General features: G+C 47.4%; 1 protein-coding gene across 1 annotated transcript in view; it reads right to left on the bottom strand.

Annotated features, from left to right (window-relative positions):
• Nucleotides 1–6,551: 6,551 nt before the first annotated feature.
• The window catches only part of KIAA1549L (KIAA1549 like), a 102,317-nt gene continuing 95,563 nt past the window's right edge, over nt 6,552–13,305 (bottom strand). The window contains exon 20 of the mRNA XM_037128270.2: nt 6,552–12,869. Within this exon, the coding sequence (XP_036984165.2) occupies nt 12,588–12,869 (282 nt within the window). The 3' untranslated portion in view covers nt 6,552–12,587. The remainder of the gene's footprint in view (nt 12,870–13,305) is intronic.

Genomic DNA, 13,305 nt, shown 5'->3' with positions numbered 1-13,305 from the left:
GAGGTAACGGCCTGCAGGGGGAGGAGGACTGAAGTCCCTCCTCTGCAGTGACAACTGTTTTGCCCAAGATGGAATATGAAACTTGATAGTCCCTGGAACCAGCTATTTATATCATGACCCTTTCTTCAGAGAAATACAAATTTCAAGTGTGACGGGAAAACCTCCCACTGCCTTATCTAAGTAGTCTGCGCCCCACTCTGTGGCCAATGGGGTCAGGCAGGAGCCGGCACCAGCCGGCAAGGGCCTGGCTTCTCAGAAAATGAGAAGAGCAAATCCCAGCTTCAAGACTTCCTGGCTCCCGGCAGGCGAACACCACCTCGGCGCCTCCTGAAACGCTGCCCTCTTCCTTTCAACAGCATCTTGATTTTGTAACAGACCAGGTCTGTGATCTTGGCAAAGTTACCTAACCTCTCTGAGTCTGTGTCCTCCTCTGTAAAGTGGAGACACTGGCTGCTCTCCCAGGATGATTGGGTGGGGTCAACAAGTAGAGTGATATGAAGCTTCCGCCGGTGGGGAGTCATCAGTGCTGTTCTCCAGTGTGCTGAAGACACAGCCCTCACTGTGGAACTACTGGTGCATGGAAGGGTGGCAACCACAGGAGATGAGCTGCAGGGAGAAGCCTTGAATTTGCAAAGCCCAGAGCTCAGCCTCACAAAGGCGACTGGGGGTGAGCTGGGCTGGGAGGCAGGCTGGCTCTTTTCTAGAGAGAGCTGACCTCTTTCCTCCCAGGCACTGTCAGGCAAGGCCAAGGGCACGACCTCTGTGGAGGTGGTGCTTCAAAGAAAGGGCTTTAGTCGTCACTAAAGGGCTTTAGTCCTTTTGTCCTGTCCACACCACGGACGGCATCAGCACATCCAAGAGGGTGCCTGTGCGGTGATGGAGGCAAAGTGACTGGAGAGAAATCCAGGAAATGCATCCGTGACTCACAGCTGGGAAATGACTGCTGTAGGGGCTCTTTGGGTGGCGAGGGAAAAGAAGGCCACTGAGATTAGCTTACTTAAACAACAAGAGTGGCCAACAGGAGGGTTCTTTGTCTACAAGCAGTAGAATCTAATGCGGGAGAAACAGAAGAGGGAGGCCTCCAGGCCTTCGGAAGGAAAGGAAGGACAAGCTGCTGCTGCACGGCTCGGCCCCAGCTAGCGTTCCTCGGAGAGGAAATGGGACTGGCTCATCTGGGCTACGTGCTCGTGTCTGTCCCTGGTGGGGATGGGTGGCCAGGGTCCTATGATTGCAGCCCCGCTAGAAGGGCTTGGAGTGGGGGAAGCCACTATAGACAAAGACATCACATGTTTCCTCAGGGGCTTCATGCCTTTTAGCACCAAGGCTTAGAAGCCACCAGAAGCCCAGGCGGTTGATATCCTATCTCTCACTTCATACACCTGTCGTACCTGCCGCCTTTCCTGCCCTTTTCAGCTAGCTTCCTCATAACTTCTGTACTAACTGACTCATAGGAGCCTTGTGAGTTGTCCACAATGGAGTGACTCATTAGCTGGCTTTGATCTAAGCTACAGGCTGGGGGAGAGGAGAGGCAGAGCAGGAAAGGTCTCATAATCAGCTGTTGATTCAACATGATTCTCCCGGAAGGAGGAAAAAGGACTAGCTGTCCCATCTGTCTGTTATCTGGCAAAGGCACCTGGTCCTGAGTGGGTCTGCCTAGGGCTAGATGGTAGCGTGTGGGTTCTTGACTTCATGTAAAAAAAGATTTCCCAGCACAAGCCCAGGTGACTATGAGGATGCATTTATTAAAGCTGCAGACAGTGAAACAAGAAAGGGCTTAGCATAGAGTAAACGACAGGAAAGCCCAGGCTGGGCTGCCTTAGCTCACTGGGGAATTGGAAGAAAGGGGGCCTTGGGGACAGGTACAGGGGATTAGCCTGTGATGAGCTGCCCACGCCCATTGCTCCCTTGGTTGCAAGTCTCTTGGAGACCCTTAGAATTTAGGAGCTGTGTGTCTGTGGGGGAAGGAGAAAGAGAGGGGGAAGGAAATGGCTCAGGCTACTCCCCAGGAGGAAAGCCTTTTATCTCTGTTGCAGGTGGGAATTTAGGGGAGGTCTCAAAGGAGGGTTCAGCAGAATATCCATCAGTTTTCCAGGTGTGCCCCTTCAGGGTTGGGGTCTGCATTGATTGGTTGGTGCCAGGGCAGAGGGTCCTTAGTAATTGTAGCCGGGTCTGGGTTGCCCAACTGGTTTTGCTGCTTTTCTGGGCCTGGAGCTGAAATACAAGGAGGCCTAGATGTTATCTCTAGGGGTGTGATGTTTTATATCTGGCTATAAATTGCTCTGCCGTTTTGTTCAGCTTTCTCAGTTTCCCTATTCCACTTGTCCTGGCTTACCGACCTGTCTCATGTCCATTCACAAACTCACTCAGATTATTAATCTCATCTGAGAGTTTATCTGAATGCAGCATAAACATTCTAGAGCTAAAAACATTGCTCCTGAATTAAGCCTGTACTCGTTGGTTCATTCATTTATTCATCCAAGTGTTCTTTTAATAAAGCAGGTTCTGAACTCCTCTGAGCCCCTTAACTCATCAGAAATGGCGCATGATAACCCCCCCCACCTGGGTTGCTGGGAATGAACTGAGATAATGTGTCAATTGCTCAGCCTGAGACCTGACACACAGCACCATCATTTGCCCCTTAGGGTCTGCGGGGCAAATTTGCATCAAGGTTTCTGGTCTTTAACACAAAATCCTCTTGTGTGTCTCATGGTGGGGTCCACCAGATGGCAGCATGGATTTAGAAGTGGGATGAAACAGCTCACTCCCCCCCCCTCCTCGTCCTCTCACATCCAGGGCTGACATTTATTAGCTTGCTCCTTATTATCCAGAAGAAAATCCAATTTGGAAACCTTCTGGGAGGAGGAGACACTGTGGCTGTTAAAGGCAGCTGTTGCAAAGATACACACAGGTGCAGCCCCGGCTTTTGCCCAGAGGCTGCAGGTGGCTGCCCTTAGAGAGCCACGTTTCACTTGCACAGGGGCCATCGCTCTTCAGAACCAGTTTAAAGGTAAAAAATCCAGTTTACATGAGCAAAATAAGCTGGATTAAATATATGATCTGTATTGGTATGCTCTGGCTGCTATAACAATACTACAGATGGGATGGCTTAACAACAGACTTTTATTTCTCACAGTTCTGGAGGCTGGGGAGTCCAAGATCAAGGTGCTAGCCAATTGAGTTCCTGGTGCAAGCTCTCTTCCTGACTTGTAGATGGCTGCCTTCTGGCTGTGTCCTCATGTGGCAGAAACAGAGCTCATGTTTCTCTTCTTCTTATAAGGACATCCCATCGCTAGGGCCCCGCCCTCAAGACCCTTTGTGTAAACCTGTTCATCCCAAACCCCAACACAGTGGGGACTAAGGCTTCAACATATGACTTGGAGGGTGGGGGCGGGGAGACCAAATTCAGTCCACGGTAGTATTTACAGCGTATTCCTAGTTATTCCTCTTCTATTATTTTTCTACCTAGAAAAAAGATAAAATGTGAACACAAATATCCACTAATACCTTGGATGGAAAATTACCAGAAAGACAATATGCTTTATATCATAGGCAAGTTTGTCAAGAGAAAGCAGCCACAAGTTCACTTAAGCCAAACAGAGCAATGCAGCGAAGAAGTGGTGTTCCTGCATGGCTCTACCTGGTGCACCTTTTCCGAGTTGCTCCACAGAGCAGTGTATTTCAGAGGCTGAATAAAAACCCAAACCCAGTCATTAATCATCCAGCACCTTCCGAATGGCACTTTATTGAAATAACGCAAAATGAGAGTGTTCAGTGTATTGTGTTTTCATTCATAAAGTATATGTTTCCTAAAGTTGTCATCTGGGTTGCATAATACATATGTAATTCCCACATTGGTTTTTCCTCTTCTTACAGTTTGGGCTCCAGATTTCCTTTGGTGGGGACAGCTCTGAGGTGTGGGTTTGTAACACTTGTTGATTCTTGGCAGTGGGCAGTTTGTTCTCTATCCCTGTGGGGCTCCTGTGGCTGCCTTATTCACTGGATAAAAGTCATTGGGCAGGAAAGTGTGTAACTTGATCAGAAGACACAACTGCAAAGTTTGTCCTCTTCTAAACCTAAATGTTTCCAAAAAGAAGGGGACTTCCGTTTTATTGGGCTGCCTCATGTGAGGTAGCAAAAGCACCGAATGAAGGGTGAGCCCTTCTTGTGCCGAGCTTTGTGTCTCAAGGATCGATCTTTCTCGACCGTGAGCTCTGTGAGGGGCAGGTACTCTGTGACCTGCTCACCGTTGGATCCTCATCACCCAGGATGGTGTTGGGTGCACAGTAGGTCCTCGGGAAATGTTTGCTTGGCCCATGAAAAACCGAATGGATGGCTATGTGGAAGGTTCTATCAGGGTTTCCTGTACAGGGTCAGTTAAATAAAAGACTAATGACCAATAGGACAAGACCACAGGCAGACATACGTGCCCCTGGCAGGAAGACAGCCCTGCTGCCTCTCTGCAGGCCTCATGTCCCAGTCCTGGCATCTGATTTCCGGTCTTGGCCTTCAGTTCTCTTTTACCTGAGCCCATTCTAAAGAGTGGGTCCTTGGGGGACAGAAGGCCTGCTTGGGACTTACCAGTTTGAGAGACAAAACCCTATTTTCAACAGAAACAAACTTTTATTTCCCAAAGCACCTGATTATTAATACATGATGTGACTTGGGCAGTTTGGTAGCCCTTTGTTTGCAGTCTTAAGACTCCTGAGGCCCTTTCTGTTGATGCTGCTGAAATGTGACCTAGAAAATAGATTTCCGCAGGAGCCCACAAACAGCTTCGCACTTTGCCTCCAGGAATCCTAGCAGACCAGGATGGAGCATGAGAAACCCAGTCCAACATCTGGCTTATCGGTAGACCTTAGGTCCCAAACCCAACTGTTTCCAAATGTCCCATAGGTAAGGAAGGCATCTGGGTAGTAGCCTTTTTATTAGGTTGTGTTGGTATGTCTGGGGATGTGGCCTCATGGGGCGTGGCTTTCAAGGCCTTTGGGTCTCCCAAAGGTCTTAGCCATTAGGAGTGGGTGATGGAGTGGGCACCAGGGGCAAAAGCAAGCTCTTGTATATGTTCAGTGAAGGCCCATTGGAGTCCATATAAGCCCATTTCAGAGACTAGGTGACCAGGAGTGCTTTTACCTTCAACTATTTGCCAGAGCTCTTTGGCTTAGAGGAGAGGTAAATGCAGATACTGTCATGCTAACAAAACTTTATTTCAGGTCCAAGGAGTCAGATGACTTCTCCCTAAATGTGGGTGTGTCCATATGTAAACATGGACACTGAAATGTTAAGATAAAGTGCCCAACCGTGCAACCAGTATTGGAGGTACACTATGGTACCTCCACTAATTGTTGTAACTGTACCTGCAAGAGGTCGTGGAGAGAGTCAAAGAGAGTATATTTCCCACTAACCATCTGTGCACATTTCATAGGTAATGGACCACTGGCATCCCCCTCACTCATGTTTCCATTACGTGGGTCCACACTCCTTCCTAGGCACGTTCCTTCTGACTTCCAGTAGCCATCAGAGCTCATGAGCTGGATGCAGGACATTTACCCAGAGAAGTCCTGTCTTGAAAGGACTTTAAGATTTTATTTATTTATTTTGAGAGAGAAGGGAAGGGAAGGACAAAGAAAGGGAGAGAAACATCAGTGTGTGGTTGCCCCTGACTGGGGACCTAGCCTGCAACCCAGGTACATGCCCTGACTGGGAATCAAATCAGAAACCCTTTGCTTTGCAGGCCTGCACTCATTCCACTGAGCTACACCTGCCAGGGCTGCTCTCCTATTTCTGATGGGGACCTAGCAAGGAGAGGCTGGGGCTGCCGTGTGTATCCTCCAGCTCCCTGGGTCTGTCTGCCTGCCATTCCTGGGACTGAAGGAGGCACCACCACTTCCTTTTCTTTGATCATTGCATTTGTCCTGAAAAATAAGAGCAACCAGGGTCCAGGAGGAAAGAAAAGAACATGGAGGAATAGGGAACCGCTTAGTTACCCCATGTGCCAAGCCACATTCTTCTGTGGCTGATCCGCCTATGAATGTGTGTAGCTCTTGGGTCGGGTGTCTCTCCTATCCATTCAGCTTAGGCCAGTGGCTGAGTATGCAGTACAACACACGGTCCCTGGATAGGGCTGAACATAAGACAGGCAGAGTGATTGCTGGGAGTGGCTCCCTCAAGGTGGGAGAGGTAGGTGGTCTCAGGAGTTTGTGTCTCATACCATGTCATCCCTAGACTCCTTGGGAGTCACTGGCCTGGATGGGACTTCTTTATACTCTGAGAAAGGCACATGAGCAGACATTGGGGTTTTCTTCCACAAGAATACAGCCACAGATAGGCTACTTCTCTGGGACCTGTGGATGGCCAGGGGTGACCTCTTTTTGGCCAACTGGTTCATGCCCCAGGTTGAAATGGCTTTGGAGACCACACCGGGCCTGCCAAGCCTGCAAGTGTTCTTTACCAGCACCCCGTAGGCCCTGCTGGGCAGCTGCGCTGTGAAGGGATTCCATCTCACTGTCTGGTGGAGGCAGAATGAGAAGCAGGCAGGTTTTGGGGTATGAAAGCCTTTGCCATTTTATTTCACAATAAAAAAATTCTGACAGCATAAGAACACTCTGTTCCTGGCAGAGGCCAAGGACATACAAAGTTAATTAGAAAGCAAAGCCTTTAATGACAACAGCTACAGTCAGAGCTCCTGTTCAGTACTTGTCTTTGCCCAATGTGTCTCATGTGGTTGGTGAGGAGTCGCCAGTCTGGGTTTTCCACCCAGAAGCCCATGTACAAGTACTTTCGTATCCTTCATATCAGACCACAGCAACACAATACAGCTCCAGGGGGGGCTGGCTTTTGTGAGCACTTCCAAACTTAGGAACATCTTTTATTTTTAATAGAATATAAAATTTAAAAATTTTATAGCACATTAGTTCAGTGGCTGGAAGGAGCTAACATATTTTGCTTGATAAAACTGAATTATGCAGCAAATACTTTAGTAAGAATACACGTTTCAAAGCATTTTGACATACATGAGGCCACACGCTCCTTAGGAACACCACTGGAGGTAGGAAGTGCTGACGTCACGCCCATTTCCCAGAAAAGGAATCAGAAACTGGTTTACAGTGCGTTGACCGAGGCCTTGACCGTTTATTATGCCTTTTTCAACATTTCCACACCAATGATACTCCTCTGATTGCTTGCTACATACCTGCTCTCATTTCATGAGTGGGCTGAGGGTGAGTTTAGGCATCAGGTACAGATGGGGTGAAATAAGGTGAGGCCACAGTTAATTTATGTAAAATCCATTGATGGCCTCCTTCCATAGTTTACAAAAGGCTGGTCAAGGTCAAAGAACAAAAGTAATCAATTTCTAGATTTCATTGTATAATGGCTTTCACTGTAGTGTGGGTTTGACCTATGGAAACAAATCCTGCCACTTCCCAAATCTCTCTGTTTTTGAGACCTGCATAATCACAGCAACTTAATATCCTCAAACTTGCTTCTAGCACTATTCATTCTATTTCTTAAGTATGCCTTTCCAGAAACACCCTACATGTTAGCACTTAGCACAGACTAGGATTCTGTAACATTTCACCTTAAGAAATCAAGAGACCTTTCAATTCTAGGGAACACTAACTTATACTTGGAAGGGCAGAGCCACGAGAAAATCAATTTCTCTGGAAACCAATTTTGTTTCCAAAGACTGTTGAGAGGCTCATGGGTTTTCTCATCCATGCAAATGTGTGGCCCTGAGCCACAGTAATAGCACCTGAGCTGAGATCATGCATTTCAATTTACAAGTATTTATCGTCTGCTGAGCAAGACTTTGCTAACTGGGCCTTGGTAAGAAATCCTGTCTTAGACTCAGCAGCAGTATCAATAGCACTGGTGGTGGGTGGCAAGTGGTTGGGGCAGGTCTGGCCAGTCTGCCAAGGTTTCCAGCTCATGCATGTTTCACTGATGCACAAGTCAAGGATGACTTCTCCTCTCTGCTGCAGAATCCCTGTATCCACAGGGACTCTTCACCTGCAGGCTGGCATCCTAAGAGTACCGGTCAATTCCAGTCCACAGCAGGTTCCTTTCGAAGGTCCTTTCCACTCATGAGCCCTCATCTGAGTGCTAGCCCCCAACAAAAGCCCTCAATGAGAGGGCTGGGCCAGGGAGCCATGCTCTATTACATGACCCTGCCCTCCGTGGTTATAGCTGATTGGATAGACACCTGACCCAAGGGTGCCTGATCCACAGGCAGATGAACTAGATCAGTGAGATGGTGGAGAATTTTCCCTAGGGGTACAGAGATGGTAGTCAGGGAGGGATGGCTATTAAATAGGAGAGATTGTGTGGAGTGGATCTGAGGGTGGATTTTCATCTGTACATCCACCACTGAAAGCTAGCAGGCCAAGGGAAGCGAGAGAACAGAGCAGAGAGGCAGAGAGAAGAGATGAAAGCCCGTATAAAGAGAATGCAGACAGCAAAAGAGAAGACGCTGTCTCTATCCTTTTCCCACATGGGAGCTGTGTTTTGTTTCTATGAACTGGCCCTGGATCTCCAGTCAAACCCCTGAAAGTGTGAATTAGCAAGTGTGAATGGGCTTCTAGTCCCTGCAAAGTTCCTTGCCTAGAATATCTGTAAGATCAATTCAGAGGCAGACAGAATTCAACCTCTAATTCTTGCATCCTGATTGGTCACTGATCCAAGCTAAATAACTGTCTTTCCCCAAGAGTGTGTGACTGTATTTTGTAAGGGAAGTCCAGAGTATTTTCTGGTGCGTGACTGAAGGAATGGATTAAGTTTAAATTCTGTTCTCAAACTGTTAAGCTAACATCTGTTATTCATTAAACATTGAGTGCCTGTGCGCTATGTAGAGGAAAACAGCAGCTTATTTATCTCTAATCAACATTTAAACCTTTTGATCCATGTCCCTAATTTCTGCCTTTTAGATTAGCATTTCCTTTCGTCAGGCATGTAAATTCCTCTCCTCCTCCATCTGTATTTTCTCTCAGAAGTTTATACTTTTTAGGACAAATCTAATAATTTCCTATTCATTCTTCCATGAAGATTACTCAGAAATTACATGTCCTTCTACCAAATGCACCATATAATACACCATATAACTTCTCCTGGGTCCAGAGTCCAGAGAATTGATTCTTAAATAATCCACCCTATGTTAGTCAGCTCAAGCTGCCGTAACAAAGTACCATAGAGTGTGTGGTTTATATTCCACAGAAATTCATTTCTAAAAGAGGGGAAGAGAGCTCCCTGGGGAGAGGGTGTCCCTTTTACAAGGGCACTAATCCCATTCAGGTGGGCTCAACCCTCATGACCTGAGTACCTCCCAAGGCCCCGCCTTCTAATACCATCACACTGGGGGTTAGGATTTCAACACAGGAATTGTTGGGGTGGGGCACAAACATTCAGTCCATAGCACACGATGAAAGAGGCACCTTCCTGCTCCATGGGTGACACTGCCGTCTTAGGTCATAGGTACCAGGGAACACACACAGACTTTCTCCTGCACCCCCAGGGTTGCCTCCCCGACACAGGGCACGGAATCTACTACCTCACAATGACGAGCTGGCATGGCCTCCCTGGCTGCCTGTCCGGAGCAGGAAGTGGCATTAAGATAGGAATACACCCCTAGAATCCCATTCCCTTGATGGCACTCTCTAGAAAAAGGCAAAATGCATTTCTTTTCAGAATGCAGAAAACTCACATCAAAAGTACAAAGATTCCAAATGTGTTTATTACATCTCAAATTCGTTGTTCTCTAGACGCTTTTCAGAAGTTCTTTACCTACTCCATCATCTTTCTCCTTCACAAGGGCATAGGGAACGTCTCATATGACCCTTGTCTACTTTTTCAACTTCCTAGCATAGTTCAAAAACCATGGACAAGTGTGCAGGCAGCCTGGTGACACAGAAAGCGAGTTGGATCATGAGTCAGCAGGCTTGGGCTGGAATCCCCGGGCAGGTCCCGCTCCTTCTCAGGACTTTGGCTTCCTTCTCCAAGGTCATCTGGGTCCTTGTGGCTTCTTCAACTCTCTGGAGGGTCCTGAGGAACACAAGCCTCTGAGCGCTCATGGAACTCTATTTTAACTTCCACGAGGTACTTCTGACCATTTGCCTTTCCTCTGAGTCAGCTGTCCAGGGACCTGTCACCTCAGCATGAGGCCTGGAGACTCTTCAGATACAGGTCCACATCGTAGTCACAGAATATCAAACAATGGCATCTGTCTCCCCATCGGTGGGAATACACGAACAGACTGACCTTGTCGATTTAAGGTTTCTTCCCATCTACTTTCTTAAACCAGTGGTGTCTAGTTAGAGGGAGTGTCTGATGAAGCATGCTGTATTTTTAGTTGTCTTTGTTGACTAACCCAGTATTTCGTGGGGCTCTGTAAAGACCATGGCGATTCATTCCTCCATCCTCTTAGCCAGCTGGGGCTGTAGCCTCACTCTCCATGAGTCACTGGCACATCCAAAGCTCAGACACTATCTTCGAAGCAGGTGCATATATTTTAATTACACTAAGGTCTTAAAACTTCATTTTCACATACAGTATTTCCAGGCATTTACCGAGTAGACAAAGTACTGGGTTGAATGTCATTGCACTGATGAAATCTTAAGATTACTGATAAGGCGGGACAATGTAGCTGACTTTATCAGACTCATACCATTTGCATGGAAAGGCTGAGTTTCTTTGGCTCTTTGTTCATTCAAGTGCATTGAATACCAATTTGGATAGAATTAGGCGTTGTGTTAATCTGTCGATAAAATCTTGCACTGTCCACAGTGTTTTGCAAGCTGATTTAGGTTTGGGATTACAACAACTAGCCATTGGTAGAAATATACCATATATACACGTGGAAATTACAAAAATACATTTTATTTATAGCTGATTTTTTTTGAAGTAACAAAAAACTAACACTATGAAAGATCAATCAGCATACCAAAAGACACGACCTAAAATCATCCGAACAAGAGACTTGTTTGGGGATTCCATGACACATCTCCGAAAGGGCAATTTGCCAGTGGGAAATAAAAACAGCTTCTTTGAAAAGTCTGTGCTTTGACTTTGAATCTCCCGTTCTAATCAGTTTCTCTCCTACTCTTCTCTCAATGTTTACCTTTCCCCTTCCCTCAGTAAAGACCAAAGAAACTCATGAGAATGGAAAGATGGGCTCAGGGAATGGATACAGCTGAAGCGGCAATGACCTTGGGTGAAGGCAGGACAGGACCTCATTCCCCGACAGACACCAGAGGGAGCCCTCGCCGTGGTGCACAGCTCCCAAAGCTGGCGAAGGGACCAGTGTCTTCTCCCCAAGGCCACCTGCAGCCAACAGTGTTTTGCTTTGCACTGACAGGCGCCTGTGGCAGGTGCCTCAGGCTGGGAGACACTGTCCACCCAGAGGCTGACTCGCCATGGCGGGGTGGGGGTGGGTGACTCGCAATACCACCCTCACAAGGTCGGCAGTCCTGCCATTTCAGCAAATGTCCCCTAGTGTCCATTAACCGTGGGGGTTGGGGAGGGAGGGGACTGGCTAACTCCATACACTTTTTAAAATGTTATTTACATTTAAATGTAACTCAACAGATTTTCTGCATTCAGAAGCTTCTATAAGCAGAGGCTGCAGGCTGAGCAGACTGTGGTTCCACTTTCCCTGCTTCTAGTTCCTTTTGCATCACCTGGCAGCCCAGGCTGGACATCGCTGTTGAAGAGACAGAGATTTTCTTGTAAAAGTCAATGTGTTTGTTATCCCCAGAGAGAGAGAAGCTTCGCTCTCAGGCCACCACCAATAACTGCTTTTCTTTTGTAGGATCCTAAACACTCTTGGCGCTGCTTCTCTTTCAGTTACATCCCAACTTGCAGGGTACGCCGGTTCCAGTGTAACAACCTTTCCAAAAACCTGTCAACGCAAATCAATCCTTTCCTCTCATCTCCTCTCTTTCTTGGCCTTTGTTTAATTAATGGAAGGAGGGGATCAGGACTATTTATAGGTTCAGTCATTGATAGCGCTGACTTTCATCCGATGCATCTGACTTTGAGTATGAATCTTTAAAAAGAAAAGGACTCAAGTTTCTTGGCTGAAGTCCGCGCCTCCCTTACAGACCGGAGGTGACTTTAACGATTACAGTCATGGCTGGATGAGAGAGAGAGAGTACAGTCTGGTGCTTCATCACACGCCTGCACTGCCTTTAACACAGAAACAGAGTTAACATGCAGGGGTCACCAAAGACAGAGCTATGTCCTTCGCCTCCTGGTGATTTACTGAAATGTGGCATTGGACAGGAATCTGGAGATTAGCTAGTATCTCTCGTGACTAAGGCTCCACAGAGAAATGTACCCACAGTTCCAACATTTAATATAACAGAATATCAAGCATATGGTCCCAAGCAGGGACTTCTTGACATACAATCAGTTGCAGAAGTCGAGAATCCAGTTGTTCAAGAGTTTCCTCTGTTTCCCAGAAGTCCCACTGTTCACCTTTTCAGAAACTAAGGATGAGAAAGACTCACCCATGGTGTATGCCTCAAGTCCCAACACATAGGCTTGAGAAGCCCGAAGACTGTTTCCTCAGAGTCTGGCAGTCCCACTGGGCTAAGGCATTAGACCTGGAACTCGAACATGTCTGTCTGTTTCTTGGCCAGCTTGGCCACTTCTTCCCGGATAGCCTTCACGAGGGCCGCGGTGGAGATGTTGGTCAGGGGTGTGTCGGACGGGTCATTGTCTGCCAGGCTCTGCTGGGACGCCGCCGTGGAGGGCACCGGGGCCTGCTCCAAGCTGGGGTGCATGCCGGCCGGCTGGCTGTACTGGCGAGGGAGCCTGGAGGGAGAGTTCTGCTGATAACGTGACCGGGGGTAAGCCTCGATGTACCCTGGGAGGGGCACCTGCAGACAACGAGAAGAGAGAAGAGAGGTGTCAGGGATTAGGAGGGGGCTCGAGTCATAAGCTACACCTGGTCCTGGAAGCAGGCAGCGAATGAGGACAAGGAGAGGGATTCAGAACACAGAGGCCACGTACCATTGTACAGATACAAAACCTGGAGTCAGACTGGTTAGAAAATAGGTCATTTGAACTCAGTGGACACGCTGGTGGGAACATACTTGGGTCTAGATCTGAATCTACTTGGTTACATTTTGAATATAACCAGAATCCAGTGAACAGAATCACACACAAAAAAAATCACAGTACTCTGGAGAAGTCTGGCGGGGACAATAATTCTGCAAACCATCAGAGACCACCTTATGAATGTCCTTTTAGTATAATAATGATGCTGAATCATTTGCTAAAGACAACTTATGTTCCTCTTTTAAAGATGGTGTA

The sequence above is a fragment of the Artibeus jamaicensis genome, unplaced genomic scaffold, assembly GCF_021234435.1.
Source record: "Artibeus jamaicensis isolate MK-2021 breed Jamaican fruit bat unplaced genomic scaffold, CSHL_Jam_final contig_797, whole genome shotgun sequence".
NCBI classification, from domain to species: Eukaryota; Metazoa; Chordata; class Mammalia; order Chiroptera; family Phyllostomidae; genus Artibeus; species Artibeus jamaicensis.
The sequence above is the reverse complement of the archived record's forward strand: the minus strand, read 5'-3'. Positions and strand labels throughout refer to the sequence as shown.